The 24,304-nt window shown below is 44.4% G+C and overlaps 1 protein-coding gene across 5 annotated transcripts; it reads left to right on the forward strand.

Moving 5' to 3' along the window:
- Positions 1 to 1,651: 1,651 nt before the first annotated feature.
- Positions 1,652 to 20,428, forward strand: LOC310657685 (uncharacterized protein). Of its 5 annotated transcripts, XM_083398771.1 has the most exons (8): positions 1,657 to 1,749; positions 1,938 to 1,994; positions 3,098 to 3,217; positions 13,359 to 13,457; positions 15,063 to 15,149; positions 16,699 to 16,862; positions 19,058 to 19,167; positions 20,137 to 20,428. In XM_083398771.1, exons 2-8 carry the CDS (start codon positions 1,940 to 1,942, stop codon positions 20,309 to 20,311), a joined length of 810 nt encoding a protein of 269 aa, XP_083254897.1. In that variant the 5' UTR covers positions 1,657 to 1,749; positions 1,938 to 1,939; the 3' UTR covers positions 20,312 to 20,428. The 5 variants fall into 5 exon arrangements, with proteins under 5 accessions (XP_083254899.1, XP_083254898.1, XP_083254897.1 ...); XM_083398773.1 differs by lacking the exon at positions 15,063 to 15,149 and having other exon boundaries at positions 1,652 to 1,749; XM_083398772.1 differs by lacking the exon at positions 1,938 to 1,994 and having other exon boundaries at positions 1,656 to 1,749.
- The last annotated feature ends 3,876 nt before the right edge of the window (positions 20,429 to 24,304 follow it).

A 24,304-nucleotide genomic window follows, 5' to 3' on the forward strand; every position in this document is an offset into this window, starting at 1 on the left:
GCTACCCTTGAAGGTGACCCGGAAACTTCAACTAATCCAGAATGCGGTAGCTAGACTGGTAACAACGGTCTTGAAAGATCTCCATTGGCTCCCAGTACGTTTCCAAGCACAATTCAAAGTGTTGGTGCTGACCTTTAAAGCCTGAAAATGCCTCGGTCCAGTATACCTGAAGGAGCGTCTCCACCTCCATCGTTCTGCCGGACACTGAGGTCCAGCGCCGAGGGCCTTCTAGCGGTTCACTTGCTGCAAGAAGCCAAGTTACAGGGAACCAGGCAGAGGGCCTTCTCGGTAGTGGCACCTGCCCTGTGGAATACCCTCCCACCAGATGTCAAAGAGAAAAACAACTACCAGATTTTTAGAAGACATCTGAAGGCAACCCTGTTTAGGGAAGCTTTTAATGTTTAACAGACCATTGTATTTTAATATTTTGTCGGAAACCACCCAGAGTGGCTGGGGAAACCTAGCCAGATGGGTAGGGTATAAATAAATAAATTATTATTATTATTATTATTATTATTATTATTATTATTATTATTCCGGGAGTTGAACAGACTCCCGGAAGGGATTAAGTTTGACAACCAAGATATGAGTGTACTCACTCTGTCTCCCTCTCTCTCTCTTTTTCTCTCTCTCTCTCTCACACACACAACAGTGATTGCTTAACTGCTTAAAAAAATTCATGGTCGAGTATGAAGGAATTAGCAGTATAAAAACATCTTCAGAGTTTCCTTATTAGTCTTTGTGCACTAAAAACAATACATTTTATTTTGGCAGCTTAAAGACTAAAGAATGTATTGTGTTAATGAGAACCACACTACAGTCATACCTCAGGTTACAGCCGCTTCAGGTTGCGTTTTTTGGGGTTACAGACCACCGAATCCCGGAAGTACTGGAATGGGTTACTTCCGGGTTTCGACGGTTGCGCATGCACAAAAGCACTAAATTGCGCTTTGTGCATGCACAGAAGTGCCGAATTGCAACCCGCGCGTGTGTAGAAGCGGGTTGCAAACGCTGCGGGTTGCAAAGGTGCATCCCGCACAGATCACTTTCGCAACCCAAGCGCCCACTGTGCACTTTAACAGATACCTGCAGCATTCTATAGACATGATAGACTCTCCTGCTGAGCGCCTGTGGGCCCCAGTCCTGCCACTCACCACCTGGCCTAGGGCGGGGCCTGACACGCTCCATTAAGGACTGCTGCTGCTGGTGGTGGTCAGAGAGGGCTCCGTTTTTGGGTTTTTTGTTGGTTTTTAAAAAATGCTGTTATTTTTTACCTATGTCATTTTAAACTGTGACATTCATGCTGTATTCTTAGTTTTAGATTTTGATTTATGTGGAAATTGTTTTCCATTTGGTTGTGCATTTTTTTGATGTGGTTTATGTATTGTTTAGGACTTTTGTAATTATGCAAATCTTGTCATCTTGTAAGCTGCCTTGAGCATTGCTTTTAACTGTGGAAAGGTGGCATACAAATAAAATTATGTTGATGATGATGATGATGATGATGATGATGATATTCAGGAGTGGGGTTGTAGAGAGGTAGATCAGAGGGATAAGAAGTGCATTGTTACAGTAACTCCCTCTAACAATTATATTAACTGGGAGAGGGTCCCCATGGCAACACTGCCTATGAATTTCCCATTGTGACTCTGCTTTTAAGTAAGGCATTGACTTCACTGTCTACTTTATACTCTCACAGGTTGCGAATAAAAAAAGAAACCAGTTCAATAGCTCCTAAAAAGCTACCAGGTAAATCCCTTCGGTTACTATTTTCTCTTCACAGGAACACAGAGATCTGCTGACTTGATATGTTCCCTCCAGTACATTGTACTGTAGACACTTGACAGAGCTGAGATATTTCAGGCTGTTGCTCTATGTTTATTTCTATCTTGATCATATCATATATCACATCATCTTACTATGCTGTCTTTATATAGGTATGAAGCTAGTGAAAGCTAAAAAAAGAACAGCAAAACGAGCAAGAAAAGCATCAGGTCTGTATGCTCATTAGCACATGGAGGAGGAAGGAACACTAAAGGAAAGTTGTGATGGGGAGGACCAGAGTGAGGACAAGCATTTTCTATAGGACCAGGGCATCCACCAAGTCCAACTGAGGAGCAATGAACTTGAACTGTGTCCACCATCTGCTGCTGGCAGTGAACAGTCCCAGCTTAAACTGAAAGCTGTCCTTGATGGGCCCTTGTCCTCACTACAACTCATCCACTGCGGCAGCCCCTTCCACTTACTTGATGGAGGGCAGCCAGACGGAACTCCACAACCCCAATTTTCCCATGAGTATGCTGTGTCCTTGTTCCAGGCTGGGGTAACAGACACTCTGCTAGTTGAGGATCAAAGGTCTTGACATGAAGTCTCTTCTCAGCTCTACCTTTTGCTACAAGAACATTAAGCTTCATGGGTAGAGTGGGGCACTTAATCTCAGGGTGATGGGTTTGAGCCCCACACTGGGAAGAGATTCATGCATTGCAGGGTGTTGGACTGGATGACCCTCGTGGTCCATTATGCCTCTACAAGTCTATGATTCTGTGAGAACATAGTTGAGGATCAAATGTTTCGACGTGAAGTTTCTCCTCAGCTCTACCTTTCACTATAAGAACATTATGCTTAGTGGGCAGAGTGGGACACTTAATCTCAGGGTCATGGGTTTGAGCACCACATTGGGGAAAGATTCATGCATTGTAGTGGGTTGGACTAGATGACCCTCGTAGTCCCTTCCGCCTTAGTCTATTATTCTATGAGAACATAGCAAGAGCTTGCTGGGTCAGACCAAGGTCCTTCTAGTCCTGGGTGATGTCTCTTCATGCTCCTGAGGCCTCCAGACAGGGAACATGGGCAGAAAAATACCTTCAAGAAGCAATACTTCCATGCCAGATTCCTTCATCCACTTTACCTTCCAAGGGTCTGGCCCCCTGGCTTTTCACAGTGGAGCAACCCCCCACCATGGGTTTAGAAAGCTGACTGCCATATGTTGATCTAGATGGGTTGCCAGAGTATATGGGAAAATTTCCTGACTGGGGTGGCACTGGGATGTTGTCTGTTCATGGCTAAAGCAGAATTTTCTCTCTCCCTGTCCATCAAGGAAAACAAGCACCTTTCAAGCAACGTATGAAAAAATTCTTCGAATCTTCATATTCTCTGTATGTTGGCACAGTGCTTCTGATGGGCTCCGTTATAGCAGCAGCGATGCTGACCTATCTGTGTAAGTTCCAGTCTTCTAGGAAAATATAAAAGGGTAATGGGCAGAATTAAATTCACTCTTGCTTGCTTCATTTCAGTGGAGACTTTTAAAAGGAAAGGATAGGTTCTGGTCTCCACTAAGCCCTTTCACCCCCTGATTTCAGTTGGTGAGATAAACATGTAAGACTTTAAACTGGTTTGTAAGGCAACATAAATTCCTGGGCCCACATTTGTAGCCTTCCATCCTATTTCCCATTCCCCTGTTCCTTTCTCCTTCGTTGGAAGAGAGGAAGCATTCTCATCTGAAATTCATAGCCACACTTTCTTTCAGGTCTCTGTCTATAGCACAGTAAAGAAACGGGAGATTTGCTAGCTTTATCTGTGCTGGGTTTGTCTCCTGGAAGTTCTGTCCCTCCCCCTGGGAGTTCTTCTGGAATGTGCCTTGCTCTTTTGTACTCAGGCGATTAACCCCTTCCTTGGATGAGCACACTGCAACCTCTACCACCTGTTGCGGCCTAGGGTCCTCAAATCTGAGAAGTACCCAAAGCAGCTACACTACCTCACTGATGGAGCAGGTTGGGGGCCAGACTGTTGCTTTTGGGAGCCTGTAGAAAACCTTCCTAATGTTCATGGCCCAGCGTAAACATGTGCATTCAGCTGTTCCTTTCTTGACAAATCTGGACTGTGAGAGTGGGGTAAACACATCAAGCAGGCCACACGCTGGATTTGATCTTTGGCGTAGGTATAGATGTGATCATGTCTCCTTCGATGAAGGTACCATGGTCTGATCACTACGCTCTGAAAGCCAGGATTGACTTTCCACCCCCACCCTGCTTAGGTGGCGAGCCGATTTGGGCTCGCCCGCAGAGGCTGATGGACCCTGATAGATTCCGTCAAGCCTTGCGGGACCTTGCTCCCCCTGGCGACTCATTGACTGAGCTTGTTGAGGGCTGGAATATCCAGCTCCTGGCAGCCATCGATGAGATCGCACCTAAGCGCCCTCTGCGACCCCGCAGAAACCGGGCTCCCTGGTTTACCGAGGAGCTCCGGAAAATGAAGCGGGACCTCAGACGGCTAGAGCGAGTATGGCGGGGTGCCCGTGACGGAGCCTCAAGAACATCTTATAGGGCTTTTATGAAAACCTATGAGATGGCGGTGAAGGCTGCTAAGAAGTCTTACTTCTCGGCCTCCATTGCATCCGCTAGCTCTCGCCCGGCGCAACTATTTAGGATAATCAGGTCTTTAACGTCCCTTGAGGGACAGCCAAATTTAAATAACAATTTGACACACAGCTGTGAGGCATTTGCGAGCTTTTTTGCGGAGAAGGTCTTGTTGCTCCGCCATGACCTCCCTGCCAATTTGGATACAATAAAGGAACTGGAGGCCCCTCGACTGTCCTCGGGTCCAGTATTGGACCACTTCAACCGGATATCCCCAGCCGATGTGGACAGACTCCTCCGAGCTGGAAAGCCCACCACCTGTCCTCTCGACCCGTGCCCGTCTTGGCTGATTAGAGCATGTCCAGACGAGGTGCGGGCCCTCCTGGGGGATATCATCAATTTGTCCCTTGGCACGGGGACATTCCCAGGAGAATTGAAGGAGGCAGTGGTGCGCCCGCTCTTAAAGAAAACATCATTAGATCCTTTAGATCTATCCAATTACCGCCCGGTTTCGAATCTTCCGTTCCTGGGTAAGGTGATTGAGAGAGCGGTTGCTGAACAGCTTGGTGGGTTTCTGGATGAAACATCGGCTCTCGACCCATTCCAGTCCGGCTTCCGCACTGGTCATGGGACCGAGACGGCTCTGGTTGCCCTAACAGATGATCTTCGTAGACAGCTGGATCGAGGTGGTTCGGGGCTGCTGATTCTTCTAGATCTGTCAGCAGCTTTTGACATGGTCGATCACGAACTTCTAGACCACCGCCTTGCCGACGTGGGGATCCAGGGCACAGCCCTTCAATGGCTGCGCTCGTTTCTCTCTGGTCGGGGACAGAGGGTGGCGCTTAGGGGGGAATTGTCATCGCGCCACTCCTTGGTGTGTGGAGTACTCCAGGGTGCGATACTCTCCCCGATGCTTTTCAACATCTTTATGCGCCCCCTCGCCCAGCTTGTCCGGAGTTTTGGGCTGGGTTGCCATCAGTATGCTGATGACACCCAACTCTATCTGTTGATGGATGGCCATCCTGACTCGGCCCCAGACACACTGACCAGATGCTTGGAAGCTGTGGCTGGATGGTTACGTGGGAGCCGGTTGAAGTTAAATCCTTCGAAGACAGAGGTCCTGTGGCTGGGACGGGACGATATGGGATTGGGGGGGGCAACTCCCATCTCTTGCGGGGGCACAATTAGTGCCAGCACCGTCTGTTAAGAGTTTGGGTGTAATCTTCGACACCACCCTTTCCATGGAGGCACAGATTGCAGCTACAACAAAGGCGGCATTTTTCCATCTCAGCCAAGCTAAGCAGTTGGCTCCTTACCTCTCTCGCCCTGACCTAGCCACTGTGATCCACGCGACGGTCACCTCCAGACTGGATTATTGTAACTCGCTCTACGTGGGGCTGCCCTTGAGACTGACCCAGAAACTCCAGCGGGTGCAGAATGCCGCAGCGAGACTCCTTACGGGGTCTTCACTGCGAGATCACATTCACCCGGTGCTATACCAGCTGCACTGGCTCCCGGTGGAGTACAGGATCAGGTTTAAGGTGCTGGTTTTAACCTTTAAAGCCCTATACGGCCTAGGACCCTCGTACCTACGGGACCGCCTCTCCTGGTATGCCCCACAGAGAAACTTACGGTCTTCAAATAAAAACATCTTGAAGGTCCCAGGCCACAGAGAAGTTAGGCTGGCCTCAACTAGAGCCAGGGCTTTTTCGGCCGTGGCTCCGATCTGGTGGAACACTCTGTCACAAGAGACCAGGGCCCTGCGGGACTTGACATCTTTCCGCAGGGCCTGCAAGACAGAACTGTTCCACCAGGCCTTTGGCCAGGGCACAGCCTGACTCCCTCCATTGGCAATCTTCGCAGAGCTCTGGCCCAATGGTTGCCAGTGGCTTGAATTAATTAATTTTATAATGAATGATTTTAGAGTGTTGTTTGTAGTGTTTTATTGTTGTTAGCCGCCCTGAGCCCGGCTTCGGCTGGGGAGGGCGGGATATAAATAAAATTTATTATTATTATATTATTATTAAACCCGACCCTGGTCAGCCGAGCCAAGCCCACCTGCCCTATAGCTGATCTCATATGACTTCACCTGTGGGGCAGGTAAAGTCGGGGCTGAAAGTGGCTTTGCAGGTACAGTATGATCCACCTTGGGCAGATGGTTGAAATCCCACACATAATTGGTTTCCTTTTCGGTCTGCAAGATGGCAGCAGCTCTCCTGTTAGTGAGAGAGACTCAGGAAAGGGGAAGGAGAGCTTCCCAAGGCTGGAATGCTTTCTTCAACTCCTAAGGGTATCAGGAGGCTGGAGAACCCACAGACCCTCTTCCAAGTGTCAGGTGGATGGGGGAGGAGATTCCTTGTCAAGATGAGGAAGCCTTCGTGTCCATCCGCTGTAAGGACCAGGCACCTTTGCAATTTGGAATATTGGATTGAAAACTGAAAGAGTGTTCTGTACAAGATGAAATGGAAGGAACAAGGCTCAGTTGAAAATTCCTGCCATAGTAGAAAATGGATAAAAGAGAGAGGTATTATTTTGTTTTTACTAGTATATATGTCTCCAAGGTTTAAAATCTACCCTCTCTTCAAGACACTTCAAGTAAGGTTTGTTAAAGGAGAATCATGAGGCTGGAATTCTGTGAGCTAAAACTGGGTGTGTGAAGATTTGAACTGCTTTGTGAACTGCATTGAGACTGTGAAGGAGGGGAGTTTGCTGGGAGAGGAGCTGGCCTCTAATTGACTTGAAGCAGTTTGCAACTTGCACTGTGGAGTGAGGAGGCTATAAAGATTTACAACTTGCAGTGCTGAAGGAGGACTGGTTGTGGAGAGCAGGAGGAGCTCTCAGGAAAAACTGTAAATGGTTTAGTAGGGGAATCTCTTCTGGTTGGCAACATTGACCGTGGTTTGGAATGAATGGAGGGGAGGAAGAGACAGGACTTTGGAAATATGATCTCCTCTTTTGCGAAACGGACTCCGATGGGCAACCTTGAGATTCTTGGCAGCAGAACGTCTGAGACAAATTGCATAAGGACTGCTTATGGCAAGAATTAAAACATGGATTGCCACTGAATGGAAGGAGTTTAACAAAGACAGCCTCATTCTACAACTGTGTTACGCTTCAGATTCCCCTTTCATAAAGATGTTATCCCTGCGAAGATGAGCCTGTTCAAGAAGGAAGGGGCAGACAATGTTTCAAGTCATTTTAATTGCAAGCGTTTTCTATAGCTGCTCCCCCAAACCTGAGCATTGGAATTCTAAGGATTCCAGAAGGGTTTAAAACTCAAATTAACTATGTTGGATGCATTCGCCAAGTTGCTCAATTAAAGGGAATGAGTGGAGTTGTGTTATTGCAAAGGATTACGAGGGACTTCTCCAGACCTACCCCGACCTGTGGAAAAGAATGTGCAAAGGAGCAGATGGATTATAACTGGGTATACAGTCGAGTGTGATAAACCATCTGTGCGGAATAAGGATGCTGTCTTTGTTAACTAAAGCACCCAGACGGAGAGGGAGAAGCAGTCGTGAACATTAAGCTGTGGGTATGCAAAGAAAAAGGAGACTGAGTCTGGCGACACAAAGGACAGAAGGTGGTGGTAACGGTTTTGACAGCATAATGGGGTAGGGCTGGGCTGGGCTGGTGGGGGAATGTATTATAACATGGTAGAGATTCACAAGTACAAGGTCCATTCTTGCCTCCGTATTCAGTATTGGATCTGGGCAGTGCCATGGAGGTCAAACAGATGCCAGCAGATTAAAGAAAAGAGACCTTGTCAAAGACTGTTTTTGCTTAAAGAGAGTTGCAAAGCAGAACTGGTGACTCTTGTGTGGTTGGTGTGGGAGAATAATGTTTTTCAACACCTAATTGGAGAGAGAGGAGGAAGCAGTTCTGAGTTTTATGTAGTTGATATATTAAAATTTGGAGGTAGTTTGTAAACAAGAATGAATCAGGCAATATGAAGGGTAGAAGCGATTTGGATGTTTCACAGGCATAAAGTTCATTCTCCCTCCAGCATTTGGCATGGACAGGGTTAATGGGGACTGGAGAATAGGTAAAATAGGGTTGCCATACATCCAGAATTTCCCCAACATAGCTGGGATTTGGCCATCGGAAACAGTGTCCAGGTGGAAATTGCTAAATTGTCCAGGAAAATCTGGACGCACGAAACACTTGTCTGGTGTGGGTGTTGGTGTATTTCCTTAAAAATAGCTCAAAATCACAATTGTGTGTGTATGTGTATGTAGCCCAATAGCTTTGACAATAAATAAATAAATCCAATTTTTTGAAACATGACAACCCTAGGATAAAATCAAGGTTTGTTGGGGTTAGTGAGCTGCATAGCAAGGAGCAGAATGATGGGAGCAGAATGCATTAAGCCGGGGAAAGTAGAGAGTGTAGGTCTGTTTTGTGAAAAAGAAACTACATAACAAGGTCGATCAGGAGATTTCCCCCAATGTTTGTGAGGATTGTAAAACTTGAATAGAATGCTAGGGCTAAAGCGGATCACATCATTATTATCATCAATTAAAATGTTGTGAAGGCATAAAGGCATGGTGAACAAGCTGTATTGATTGATAAAGGAAGAGCAATTCTATTTGATCAATTGGGAAAATAGTTCAATAAAAGTCTAAGGAGGATTTGAACATGCACAGCCAGTCGAAATAGAGAATGGATGGGAAAGTATTAGAATTATTTTTCTTTAAGCACTTTACTGTGAGCAGCGAAGGAGAAAGAAGCATCTCTAAAGCGGGGTAGAAAGTCCTGTGTGTGTGTGTGTGTGTGTGTGTGTGTGTTTAATTTGAATTAATTGGTTGTTAACCTGTTAAAAAATTGGAAAATTTATAAAAATTAATTGGCAAAAAAATGAAACCACCCGGTTTTCCTGGCACAAAAAGAGCTTTTAAACTCTCAGAATTGCTTAAGGGGCTCCAGGATGCTCTCACAAGATCTCATGGGAATTCAGAGCTGGGCTGAAAGTGGCTTTGCTGGCACAGTACAATCACATCTTGGGCACAATTAACTAGCACAGTTTCAATGTTATGTGGTCAAGCACTTCCTGTTTGTCTGCCATGGCAATCGCCTGTGCCAATTACACCAGAGCCCTTCTGTGCTGGTAATAGAGGATAATATGGGAGTAATTATTCTCCCAACCCCCCCAACCCTGGGTCGGGGGAGGCACTCCACCCGCAGATTGTCCAATACCTGCTGCCCGTCCAGAAGGAAGAGGGGGCAAGGGGTGCTGGATGTAGATGGCACAGTTGTGGCAACTCTCCAAAGACAGGGCCAGGAGCAGAGGACACCTGTTTTTTAATATAAAAATTCAGACTTAACTAACAGGCCTGTCCTGAACCAGCGGAGATAACATATTTTGCAAATTTAATCAGCCACTGAGAAGGATTTGATCTGGGGAGAGACTTTCACCGTCACCAAAACTTCAAATATGTAAGTGGACACTATCTTAATTACGAAACGGATTGTGTGATATTTTGACTATGATTCTGGCAATGATCAATAAGGGAAAGATTAAAGGAATTCCTGATGGAGCTATCGTTTTAGTGTGGAGGCATTACCTCATCAACAGCTGGAAGGAGACCAAGAGGAGAGTTCTGGATATCTGCCCGGGATTAATGGCGGACAATGATGCAGTTAAAATATCTCCGTGAGCAGAAATGAAACTAAAGATCGCTGAGGAGCAGAAACAACAGTACAAAGGACTGACCCACTCGTTGAATTAATTGATGGGTTAATTGTATAGCCCCAGGGGGAGGTGAGCCTTTTTTATTCTATTTTGATATATATGTATTTGCAGTTTTACCTGGTAAATTTCCCCCAAAAGGCAACAGTTTGAAATACGTAAGTGGGTTTGAAAGAACACTACCGCTGTTCCCTCAGTGGAAGGAAGGAAAAAAATCTGGATTGGAGCTACTTTGTTTTTGCAGAGGTACCAGAATGTTGAAAGATGGTGCAAGACTACAGAGGGGATTTCCGGATGGCTGCCAGGAGCTAATGGTATCTTTTTGTCTGGGGTGTGGTGTATTATGGCTCCTGCTGGCAGAAATTGAAAATGGAATTGCTGGAATGTGGATAACAACAAGGGGAAATATTTCACACAGAACTATGAAGACGAAAGTTTGAACAGTCCAGTGGTTGTAAACATAAATGAAAATTAAGTGAAGGATTAACATTGGAATGGTTTATTGATTAATTAAGAAATACAATGTGTTATTAGATTAGCACTCCACGAAATTCAGAGCATGGGAAGTCACCCAAAGATATATAATTTGGCAATATATTTGGCCATTTTTATTGTATGGTAATTTGAAATGTTTTATTGTGATTCTCATTGGATTATTAAAACGGAAAACTTAATAAATATTATTACCAGTGTTATGTGGTCATAACACTGGTAATAATTGAAACCCCACAAATAATTGTTCTCAAGACAGAGAGTTTTCAAATACCAGGTTTTCTTGGCACAGGAAGACCTTTATGTTCTCAGAGTTGCTTACTGGGATGAACTTGCAAGATCTCATGGGAACAAGGATAGCCCTACAAGATACCATGAGAGCAATAAGTAAATAAATAAATAAATAAATAAATAATAATATAATGTGGGGGCAGGTCAAGGGTGTGTGTGAATTGAGTATACATGTTTGTGGTCAGGTGCCTTCAAAACAATGCACAGCAGTATTTTGAAAATGGGGTTCTTAAAGAGTCCCACTAAGTGGGAAATGACCCCTACAGAATTCAAATGGCTAAGATCTGTTTGGAAAGATTTGTTTTGAACACAGCAGCAGAAAATCCAAACAGGAAATGACTCTGGGAAATGGAAATGACCTGAACTTCCCCTGAGAAGAAAGTGATCAGAGCTGTACAAAATGTGTGTGGGTAAAGTAGAACAGAAAAGCTCACAAATGGCAGGTCATGGAGTAATCACCTTCACAAAACACTTTTGCAGTGTTTCAGGGGGTTAATATGATTCCAAGCCTTATCAGGAGATTCACAGAGGTCAGGGGGTCACTAGGGGGCGCATAGGAAGATGGCCGACAATACCATCTCTCCGGCCCACACGGGGTAATTAAGAGGCTGTTATGGGAGTAGGCAGCCTCCCATGTTGCCCCAAGGAAACGGGGAACTGCCCTTGCCTGCTGTGCCCATAAATCACCCCCTAATTCGAAAGAAGGGGGTGAGGGCCCTAGGCAGAATGCCCCCGTGTGGACCTTGGCTCTCCTGGATGCTGTCTCTGATCGCGCACTAGCTGCAGCAATTTGGAATAATTAATTACAAAAGAAGCAAATGCACATATTTCAAGTGAAGAAGGGGAGTGAAGTCTGCTAATTTAAGTGACCTCTGCGAAAGAAGACGACGGGTTGGAGAAATAGGAATATTTTACGATGAAGATACACCAAAGGCTGGGTATGTTGACAACGGGACTAAATGGGGAGGGGGAACCTTTTTTACTTTCCTTCTATGTGATTTACAAGAACCCCTCCTCATTAGAATCGTCGGTTGAACTGACCCAAGCAGGATGATTAAGGTCTGTGTGGAGATAAACTTTAACCAAAAGTATGCTTTATGGAGATCGAGAAGCAATAAGAGCTTTTGGGAATGGCACAGCAATTAATTCGGAGTCGCCATCTTGCCAAAGGATTTATAGCCGAGAGGAAGAACGGACTTGTTTTTAGACTGCATTCCTAGTGAATCTCCTCAGAGGTTTTGAGAAAGGAGGCAGATTGGTGAAGATTAATGACGCTAAGACTGTTTTGATGTATGGAAGTGATGTTATATGGAAAACGTCTGGATATGACTACTGGATTAAAAAAAAATATCCACGCAGGATTACAAACTGTTCTAACCAGCTTGCGGAGACTATCAGAGGTCACAAAGAGAAAGGAAAAATATATGAAAATAACAAGAGATGTGGAAAAAACAATAAGAAAGGACTGTGATAGTACTGTGAACATCATAAGGTTAGATTTGTGGACAATAAAACAGCAGTAAGAAGCAAGAAGTTGATTGGATCCCCTTCGGAATTTGAAATATGGGTACCCCCAACAAAAATTTAAAATTCGGCTGTGTAATTTGGAATTTATGTAATTTGGTTTGATTTGATGTGATTGGTCGGTTAATAAAAAAATATTCTTAAAAGGAGATTCACAGAGGTCACTCAGCATTGCTGGCCACATGGAGTAACAAATCTTGTGCCTTCTACACACTGATGCACTCTCTTAGCTCAACTAAGGCTTTGTCAGTACTTCTGCTTCTCATACATTCCACACAGAAAAAGCATTACTGCTCTCAGAAATGACATTGGGGCCTTCTTCAGTCATGAGCCAGGGTTTTATTCTACTCCATAACTCCTGGGATGATCACCTTCACCACACATTTGTCCCCAGTATTCAGCTCATTAACAACTTTGACAGGTGTCAACCACTCATGTCATTATAGCATCAGATGATTTACAAGTGAGTTGTCCCAATCAACCACTTTTCGAGGTTAGCCCTTGGGGCTGGGAAGAGAGATGGATCTGGCCTGCTGGGGCAAAAAGGCTCGCCCTTCCTTTCCTACATCACTTTCTTCTACATGAACCTGATGGGGAAATGTCCTCACAAATTCTTTTCCCTCAAAAGCCCCTACCATGAGCGGCCATAGCAGTAAAGGCTTGTCTACTCGGAAATTCTTTCCCCAGGAAACTCACGTAGTATTGTATCCCTACGACTTCCTGCTGCTTCTGTTTTCTAAGCAATTCCCTAAAGACCTGCATGGGAAAAGAGATATATACTGAAGATATTGGGCTAAGGACTCTAATCAAAATCTTGAGGCTGAAAAATGGGTCTTCCTGGTGGAGAAATTTTACCTTTATAAATTTGGGGAAGTACATTGTAAACTGGAACTTATACCACAGAAGTCACATTCCAAATGCAACTTAATCCCTTCCAAAGGGGTGCTGGGGGAAGCAAAGCTATTCTCCCACATGCGTTGAACAACTTTCCCCATCATCACCTTTAGATATTAAGGAAGTGCGAAGGAGAGCCATATTTGAAGAAGGAACGACAAAGATTCTAAAAATGGTAGAAGTCAACTATCCGGATCTTTTTCAGGCAGATGGTAAGTCATATGTTACTTTTTGTCTGCGCAGGAGCTCCTTCCAGAGCCATTTCTTCTCATTACTCAGTTCAGGGAAGTCGAAGAGGAATGGGAGGGTTGCCTCAAACTCATACTATTCTCAACTTCTTAATAAGCATGGTGTGTGTGTGGAAAAAATATGTATTGATATAAGAAAGAAAATTTCTGAATTCCAAGATCCAAGTTTGGGGCAAGTACCCATTGGTGAGAGAACCCAGCAGAGATTTACACTCACAAAATATGCAGCAAATGTCAGCATGAAAGTATAGGCTGCCAGACCTTTAAAATAGGCTCTTCCAAGTGAGTTCCAAAGTTTCCCTCTTCCCCCAGCAAACGAGAACACACACTTGGTAAGTTAAAGAATGCTTTTCTTACAAGCTCTTCAAAGGTCAGAGCCATGTGCTTCAGAAAAGGTGCATGGCAGGGAAACTTAGCTTAGCAACAATGTGGAGGAATATCCTAGAGTATTGGTACAGGAACTCAAGAGTGGCTCATGAGGAGCATGTGGCTGAGCTTGAGCAATCAGATCATACCAGGAAAACGTAGCTTAGCAACAATGTGGAGGAATATCCTAGAGTATTGGTACAAGAACTCAAGAGTGGCTCATGAGGAGCATGTGGCTGAGCTTGAGCAATCAGATCAAACCAGGAAAACGTAGCTTAGCAACAATGTGGAGGAATTTCCTAGAGTATTGGTACAGGAACTCAAGAGTGGCTCATGAGGAGCATGTGGCTGAGCTTGAGCAATCAGATCAAACCAGGAAAACGTAGCTTAGCAACAATGTGGAGGAATATCCTAGAGTATTGGTACAAGAACTCAAGAGTGGCTCATGAGGAGCATGTGGCTGAGCTTGAGCAATCAGATCAAACCAGGAAAACGTAGCTTAGCAACAATGTGGAGGAATTTCCTAGAGTATTGGTACAGGAAGTCAAGAGCTTGAGCTTGAGCAACCAGATCAAACCTCATCACATACTGAGCTTCTCAAGTAGCCTGGGGAAAAACAATAGGCGTGATTACCTATTTCTTCCCAATGTAGCTGAGTCTAGCAGGACAGCATACTCTATGGCTTGAACACCTTAATGCATTATTTAGAGTTAAGCATGTGGGTTATATGAGGCTGATTAACCTACGTTTTGGAGTTGCAGAGTTGGAAGGGATCACAAGGGTCTTCTAGCTCAACCCCATGCAGTGCAAGAATCTTTCACCCAATGGGGGGTTCAAATCCACAACCCTGAGATTAAGAGTCTCATGCTCTACTGACTGAGCTATCCAGAAGCTCCAGGAAAGGACTCCAGCTCAGTGGACGTGCAAATGCCATTGTTGTTGTTGTGCTAAAAAAGGCCCCAGGTTCAATTTTCAGCATCACCAGGCAGAGGTGGGAATGACCTCTTTCAGAAGCGCTGGACAGCCATTGCTAGCATAGACAATTCTCATCTAGATTAATGAATGGTCTGATTCTGTATAAGACAACTTCCTAGGTTCCTATATATGAAAGGTAAATATTATATTTTGAGAAACATGGCTGCTCAGTATCTGTACATGGCTGTTTGAGATTCTTCCCAACTTCAATTGTTGCCACTCTCTTAGATATCACAAAATTCAAGAAAGCTGAGAATGTATCTATGGCAATAGCCGAAGAGAGAAAGAAAATCAGTGAACTACAGCAGGCTATTAGTAAGTTACTCAGAAACCACTTTAATTGGTCAAGGTCAAGGTGCCAGAACCTTAGAGGCAATAGGCGATTTCAGAACCATTGGGACGGACTTCTCTTTTCCATTACAGGCTCGAATGGCACATTCTGGTGCCAATCCCGTTCTGGCATATTAGTCAGATTAGCACAGCTGGAAACAGAGAATGGGTAGCTCTCTTCAGGTTTTTTAAGTGAGCGCATGCACAGAGGGCTGTAGGGATGAGCATACTAGCTCTGGCCCACTAGGGCTCTTCCCTGTGAAATTACAGGGTGACGGTCTCAAGAAGAATGTCCTCATGGAGGCTCCCAACATTTTTTAGAACCAGCAACATAGGGAAAGTCACAAGTTCTCTGTGTACAATGTATAAGTTCTCTATTGTGTACAGGATTATAAATAATATGGACACAGTCAAAGAGGCCATGTTGTTGAGCCTTTCTGGGCAAAGCTCCATTTCGGTGGAAACCTAGCCAGATGGGCGGGGTATAAATAAATTATTATTAGTAGTAGTAGTATTACAGATGTCTGGTTAATCCCATAGTCCTTTGAGGAACAAGTGGGTGTATTAGCATGATGAAATCTGGAGGCTGATTTGGAGAACACAGTTGTCTGTTGAGGAACTTGTCCTGCAGACTAAATACCGTGCCTGACTCATGAATCAATGACCAGTCCCCACATGTCCTCCTTTCTATGCTAAGGGAATTCATCATGCCAGTAGTACAGCTTTTGTTTCCTCTCTTTTCTTTCCTACTGTTCAAATAGTGGGTCATTCTAGTTTTTTTGGTATATTACTCTGTACTCAAAAACGGTTCTGAAACTGTCTGGAAGGAACTGGCTACAGCAAGGTCGAATTTCACAGGAGACCTGGTGGAGCTCCCTTGCACCTTTCAGTCTGTGTCTGGTACTTTGGGATGCTGACCCAAATCTGTTAGAAAGCTGGCTAGTGACTCTCTCCTGTACCTTACCCCAAAAGGGAACATTGGCAACAGCCCATAGCTGTTCCAATCCAGAGGGTCCAGAGTTGCTTTCTTTAGGAGTGGTCACACCACTGCTTCTTTTAATGCAGCAGGGAATACCCCCTCATGCAGCAAAGCATTAACCACAATCTGGACCCAACCAGTTAGCCCCCTCTGATAGATTTGATAAACCAGGAGGGATTGGAGTTGAGGGGCCATGGGGTTGGATGCACTGCTGCCAGTACCTTCTCCACATTAGCTAATTGCATAAGGTGAAACTGATCCCACTAAACGTCCTCTATAGAGGCACTGGGTTCTTCAACAGGAAATGCAACATTTGGAGAAACAAATGCACTCTGAAGTTGAAAACTTTATCCTTTAAGTGCGTAGCCAGTGGGTCATTGTGGACAATGCTAGATTTTCTTCAGTGGGGGTGGTTCCCCCACCCAAGGTGCTCCCAAGGTTCCCCCTAATATCAGTGTTTTAAACTCTGCAGAGTCCTACAAGCTGGCTTCTACTACAACCTCACTTGTCCTTTCTCTCTTTTTATTCCTCACACATTCTGGGCATTGCTCAAAGGTGACATTCAGCGCAAGTTAGATGAGGAATGGATTGTTTGGCATGGAGCCCTATATTTATTTGACTTCATTGCCACCCCAAGGACTTGGAAACAGTGCATACAACTCTGCAACAGCATGAAATACAATACAAAATTGTTATGTGTTGAAAGTGATGAGGAGGAGGTGAGCAGATCATTGCAATAAATTCTTAAGAGACAATGGAGGAGTGTGACTTTGGGGGTAGATTTCAGCGTCTGCTGTGGTTGTAGAGACTGATAAGGGACAGACATGTTTTGCTGCACCTCTGGCATTATATATATATACATATCATATATAAGAGGTAGTATTGACCCATCACAGCAGGCTGCTGCTCCATCCTGATCCTCTGGGTAACTTGCCATCATGTGTAAGTGGGAACATTATGGCTTCCTGCTCCTCTGCTCCATGAGAAAGAGTCAGAAACCTCTTTTCAAGTACTCAAGTTCACAATACAATTGTATGGAGAGACCAGGAATAATGAGACCTGGGAAACCATTTGAATCCCCACTCTGCCATGAAGCTTACTGATCAGGACTGCCTTTCATCCTAACTTACCCCACGGGACTGTCATAAGGACAAATGGGGAGACGAGAAGGTCATGCAGCACCTTGAGCTCTTTTGGAGGAAAAGGTTGCATATATTTATTTATTTATTTATTTCTTCCTTCCTTCCTTCCTTCCTTCCTTCCTTCCTTCCTTCCTTCCTTCCATTTATCAAAATACTCCTTTATCAAAAGAGTCCAGGGTGGTGTACAACATTAAAAACACATTATAGAATATCAGAGATAGAAACACAATGAAATAATAAAAAAGTATACTAACAGACAGCCTGATAATAAAATAATGATCATAATAACAGTCCTCTCCCCCACACTTCTACAGGCCATAGATTGATTAAGAGGAATGGCTTTGCCCTTTGCCTAAAGGCATGTAATGATGGCACCAGGGAAGCCTCTCTGGGAAGAACATTCCATAATTGGGGAGCCACCACAGAAAAGGCCCCTTCTCTTTTTACAATCCTCCTAACCTCTCAGGTGTGGGGGACATTGAGAAAGGCCTCAGATGCTTTCTGGCAGCTATTGAATGAGCCATGCAATATAAAGTATTTGTTAGATAAAGTTAAATTAAGTTAACGAAAAACAACTTCGCACAACTGTGTAAATAATAGTTTAATTGTAAATTAGTACACTGGCTATGGTTGGAAGTTTCTTTTCTTTGCTGACTCAAACAGTGGATATCATTATGTCTTTGCCTTTATTCACACTTTCATTCTTCTTTCTCTTTGTTTTTTCTTTCTTCTGCTCTTTTCCATTATTTTCTTTTTACATTTATATTCTTTATCATCTTTATAACATAGTGAATGTTATTTTGTTGGTATTGCACGTATTTTAAGAATCTGTTTGTCTAATAAAATCTTCAATAATAATAATAAGAGAGAGAGCGGCCCAGGGTATGGTGGGTTCCTAAGGGGAACTTGTTCTGGTCATCAATCTGGCCATTGCATTTCTCACCAGCTGAAGTTTTCTGCTGCTCAGTGAGACCAAGACCTAGGCATTTTTGCTCCTTCGTTTCCGCCTTATCATTCTTATTGGCCTTCCCCATTCTTTTCAGACCTCCCGAAAAGGACTGAAAAGATATAAACATACTCACCCCTCTATTTTTTCTTGCTTTTCTTGAGGGAAGAAAATGACACCCCAAAGGGATATATGTTTTCCCCAAAGGAATCTCATAAACATTTGCATCCACAAAAGAACCCTTTACCCCTCTTAACCTGTATTCACCTGAACACCAGCTGGCAGATTTTAAGGTTTTATGAGCACAGGGTCTGCCAATGTAGCAGCCATTGTGTCAGTTTCAGCTACAAAAAAAATGTAAAAAACAATGATGATTTTTTCAATTGACTTGCCTAAGATCCAGGGCATAGCGCCACATTTCAGAAATTCCCCATGGGATCTCTATTCTACCTTTGAAATCCTGGTAATGTCTGGGAAAATTCAAACTTATGGCAGCCCTATCATACAAGAGTGAGCCTCACAGCAACACAGAGAAGAAAAAGACACATCATTGTGCTTTCTCCACCCTTGGTGGAGGGTTTTCTCCATAAACACACACTGACTTTGCAGAGTTTCCAGTGATGTAGTGAGCTCCCTACGTTTGAGTCAAGGTGGCTGCATTCAGGTAGTTGAACGGCTACGTATACTGTAGTTTATTATAAATCCTGCCACAGTCAGCTACTGCTACACACAGAACAATATATACTCTACTTTGTCTTCCTGGGGAAGGGGATTATGTGGAAAGTTTTAACAGGAAAACTAGAATTTCTTCTTTTCTGTGTTGTAGGCCTTTGCTGTATCCAGAGTGAAGAACAAACCGACCGACTATTTTATTGGAGTTTCGATGGTAGGCTCAGAATGGCATTGCTTTGATAGATCGATTAGAATCGAGAAACCGTAAGTCTAGATTCCTCATCACCTGGGAACTTTCATAACCAAGTAGTATTTGAAGAGAGCCAAGATATATATGTGCTTATATTGTTATTTATTATGATGATTTAATTTATATTCCAATTAGTTTCCAGAGAGCTTCAAAGTGGTTTACAAAACATTTTTTAAAATGCACATGGTTAAAATCGAAAAGAACAAAATGCATGGGCAGGAAAGGTGTGATTAAATGAGCCTCTCACACCACCTTTTTGCCCAGCTGCAGCACAACAACCCTGCAGCGCAACCAGTGGGATTTATTCTCTGGCCGTTGCTGCCACCACCCTTCCACCTCCTCCAGCACTCCGGAGGGAAGGGACCTGGGGTGCACCAAAGCAATTGCCATCACACCGTGCAACTTTGTCACAGGTGAGGCACTGCCTTGGCCTGCAATCTTCCCTTCAACAATCCAAATAATCAAAATCCTACCATTTATTAATTTATAGGGTTTGCCTGGAAGAATATTTCCGCCATTATTTTCCTAAGGAAAGCACAGTAAGTGCTTGTTGGATATACGTGTTTCTGCAGGCTAGCACATGATTTGCCTTCCAATCAAATAATAATAATAATAATAATAATAATAATAATAATAATAATAATAATACACCCATCTGCTGGTTTCCCCCAACTACTCTGGGCAGTTCACAACATATATCAAAACATTAAAAAATTCAATCATTACAAACTTCTTGATACAGGGAATAAAATGAGACTCATCTGGTGTTGGTGGTAGTGCAGAAAGTGTGTAAGCTCTGACTACAGGGTAGGGCAGAGAGGCAGGGGAGTGCTCTAGACCAAAAGAGAATTGTTCTCTGAATAACTTGCTGGGTTGCTGCAAAAATAATGAGTAAGTGTGTGGAGGATAGGCAAGCATTTCATTCTAGTAGGTACACAATAAAATAAGTATTCAGGCTGAGTAGTTTCTCCTCTCCTTTTCAGCTACTGGGATTATAATCTTCCAGCAAATAAAGGTCCTGCAAAACCAGATACAACCAACTGTGTCATCATCAAAAGGGGCTGTGAGCATATTTATAGTTGTTGGCGTGATGTTTATTGCCATGACCTAAAACGGTGCATCTGCAAAAGGAATCCTATTCAAAAGTGGATGAAATAACTGATTATCTGCAATCAATGCCACTTTGTCAATCCTGCTATACCGAGGCTGGAAAAGAGCCATTTTACACCTGCAAAGGCTTAGTTGGGTACTGAAATAAAGTGTGGAAGAATTCAATCTGTGTATGTTTCAATAGATTAACTGTGTGTATCTAGCAATGTTAGAACAGATAGATCTGGTTTCTAGTTTGTCCTTTTGATTACTGATATGTTTAAAAGTCTGGAAAGGACTCCTGTGATATTAGATCAAAGTTTATCTAACAGGATCACAGACTTCTCTTTCCTGAAGCTTTTAGGGTAGAAATTGTTATTCAATTCTCTCCAGACTAGGCACTGTTTTCCTTTTGTGTGAAGACAGAGGCACAGGAGGTTGCATGCTACAATAGTGTGGCAGGAGAGGGTGGAAAGTGTGGCAGGAAGATTCAAGGACAATCAAAGAAACATTTCAGCATTTGAGTGTAGTATAGTCAAGTATTGTATCGTATTCACCTCCTCCAGTGTCTTCTAGCCGATTTCATGCATATATCTTTTTCCTGGTGACACTACTGCAGTGATATTGCAACAGGTGTCAAGGATCCAGGGGACAGAAGTTGAACTTTGTCATGTATTTATTTATTTGGCTGGCTCAGGCTCAGGCTGGCTCAGGGGATGACGTGGCCCGAGGATTCCCCTGATCGCGTGGGGGCTGGAAGCCCTCAACATCACCTCCTCCTGATTTCGGAAGTGGCTTTATTCTATAACTTCTGTTGAATGACTCCAAAAAGATTTCTTCATCTGGAAGAATTAGGCCTCCCTGACCTGAAATCAACAAGCCAAATTCCAACTACTAAAAATGAGTTTTTAACCCTTTAATAGGAGGCGGGTCTGTGTTTGTGGACAAAGATAGGGAATTAAATCAAAATGTAGAACTGGATTGATTCTTTAATGAACAGTTCAATAGAGTTTTTAGCACCCTGTGCTGGTCCCGGGGGGGGGGGGGGTACTGTGAGGCATGGTCTGAGTCCGGTCCTGGGTTGAGGGTCTGGAGGCTGTCCACCAAGGGTAAAGCGGGGTCCAAAGCAAGAAGCCGGGCGTGGTCGGGAACTCCAGAAGAGCAGGTCTGGGTGCTGGCAGAAACAGGATTCCAACAATGTTGCTCCCACAACCTGGGACTGGGCTGACTGGCCTTTATCTCCTCTGAGGCCTAGGGTGGGCCCGGCCCACAGGTGACTCGCCTTTCCTGGCCTTAAGGTGAGCACTCCTCCTCAGAGAACTTAGTTCCTTCCGCCTCTCTGCCCTGAGCCTCTGCAGCTCAGGAGAGGCTGGAGGGTTACTGGACCCAGGGGCAACCTCACCTTCCCCTGACAGGGCTGGGAGAGGCAATGGGTCCTCAATCACCTCTGGAGCCAGAGTGGATTCATTTGGTGTCTGCTCCTGAGGATCTGGCACAGGTGCAGGCCCTTCAGATTCAAGCCCCTACCCCGTCTCAGCCGGTCCTGGAGGCGGGGACTCCTGTGCAGGCTGGGATTCCTCAGGTTCAGCTTCTGAATCAGATTCCCAGGCCATCACACACCCAATGGCATGCAAACCTCTGGGGAAAACATGAAGTTCAAGTCTTGTTTGACTATGAAGTTATAACTCCAATAAGGAATTCTGCAAGCCAACAATACAATTGTCGCCAACAATACATTGAAGGTCTTATCATGGAATGTGGCGGGATGGTCCCCCAAGTTAGTAAATTTGAATTTTAAAAGAATTCTGCATTGTTATTGTTTAGTCGTTTAGTCATGTCCGCCTCTTCGTGACCCCCTGGACCAGAGCACGCCAGGCACTCCTGTCTTCCACTGCCTCCCGCAGTTTGGTCAAACTCATGCTGGTAGCTTCGAGAACACCGTCCAACCATCTCGTCCTCTGTTGTCCCCTTCTCCTTGTGCCCTCCATCTTTCCCAACATCAGGGTCTTTTCCAGGGAGTCTTCTCTTCTCATGAGGTGGCCAAAGTATTGCAGCCTCAGCTTCACGATCTGTCCTTCCAGTGAGCACTCAGGGCTGATTTCCTTCAGAATGGATAGGTTTTATCTTCCTCCAGTCCATGGGACTCTCAAGAGTCTCCTCCAGCACCATAATTCAAAAGCATCAATTCTTCGGTGATCAGCCTTCTTTATGGTAGAGTACCAGTGCTTCTCTCTGTCCTCTCGTATGTCACCTAGACACGTTGCACCCCCGTCACTCACACCTCCTGTGCCAGTTTTGCCTCCAATCCTGACCCCCTCTGGTGCTGCTAGAGCTTGCCCTTAGCCCATCCTCTCAGCAGGAGTTGGGCATTCAGTCTTCGTCAGAGCTGCCACTCTCACTAAGGTCATGGAGATGCCAGACAGATCAGGTCCAGCCCTCCAGAACGAGTTCCTGTTTGCTTGCCTGTTTGCAGTGCTAAATTTGTGCCTACTCTGCTTTCATATAAGGCAGGGGGTTGCTTGTTGGATCAAGATCTTAGCTTGTTAGCCATGTGTCACATCTGCCAAATCTTGGAACTTTCTTTCACCTATGTACTGCACTGATCTCGGCATGAATGATTTTGGCAGAAGCCATACCTCAAGTTCCAATTCTTCATCCAGTGAGGGCCAGAACATCATTTTCAAAACCATCCAAGATGACAGCCACCCCTTCCTCTTGTGTGTGGGGGGGGAGGAAATCAAGTTTAAGCGCACTGTGTGAAAAAGCACTCGCCTCACCAAACTTTCCAACGCCAGATTAATGGTATAAAAGAGATTAAAAACTTTAATCTCCAATGTGCATCACTTTCCACATGCTTACACTGAAATGCATTTGCCATTTTACTGCCCAGTCACCCTGTTCAGAGAGATCATTTGTAGGTTAACCAGCCTCCTAACCAACATGCTTAACTCTAATGAATAAATGGGTTAATATCATAGCTAATTTGTCCAGCCAGGCTTACCTCTGTCCACTTACTTTACCTTGGGATGAAATGGGTAATCAAGCCTACAGTCCCGTCCCCCCCAAGCCTACTGAGAAGCTCAGTATGTAAAGAGGTTGGAGGTGGTTGCTCCAGCTCATGCTGCATGGCTCCCACAAGCCACTCTTGAATTCCGGTATCAATAATTCAGAAACTTTTACTACTTTGTGACTAATCCCATGTTTTAATGCCCATGCTTGTGGAAAAGCACATGAACCTGACCTTTGTAGTTTGAAAGTAAACCATTTCAGGAAGTCTCATGCAAACTTATGCAGCTATCTCATGCTATCTAGAGTTGAGCCAAAGTTCATGCTGTGAAGTTAGCTTAGGATTGCCTTAGGGTTACCCGGATATATACGGAATACTGCAGCTGACAGCAGTGACCAGGCATAAAATTGGACAAATAGGCAGGAAAATCTGGGTGTATGGCAGCCTATGTTGGAAGTGCTGTTTTTGCCATTTCCCCCTCCTCAAAATTACACAAAACAGCCTTTCTTTCTTTTTTTGCATTTTTGCTCAAAAAACTCAACAACTTTCGGCAAAACTGATAAAGCTGCCATAGCATTTGAACACAACTAAGATAGGGAGAAGGTTACTCAATCAAAGCTATTTATACTATGTCTGCTCCTAAATCATTTCCTCAAGCCTTTATAATGTACATTACAGCGGTACCTTGGTTGTCGAACAGCTTGGCTCCCAAACAAATTGGCTCCCAAACACTGCAAACCCGGAAGTAAGTGTTCCAGTTTGCGAACATTTTTTGGAAGCCAAACTTCCGACATGGCTTCCGTGGCTTCCAATGACGGGTAGGACACTCCTGCAGCCAATTGAAAGCCGTACCTGGGTTTTCAAATCGTTCCTGGAGTCGAACAGACTCCCAGAATGAAGTAAGATCAACAAGTACATATGCTCTCTCTCTCTCCCTCCCTCTCTCTCTCTCTCTCACACACACACAGTGAAACCGTGATTCCTTAACTGCTTTAAACAATCAAAGTCAGGTAGGAAGGAATTAGCCATATAAGAACATCTTCAGAGTTGCTTTA

The sequence above is a fragment of the Podarcis tiliguerta genome (assembly GCF_965153285.1).
Source record: "Podarcis tiliguerta genome assembly, chromosome: 9".
NCBI classification, from domain to species: Eukaryota; Metazoa; Chordata; class Lepidosauria; order Squamata; family Lacertidae; genus Podarcis; species Podarcis tiliguerta.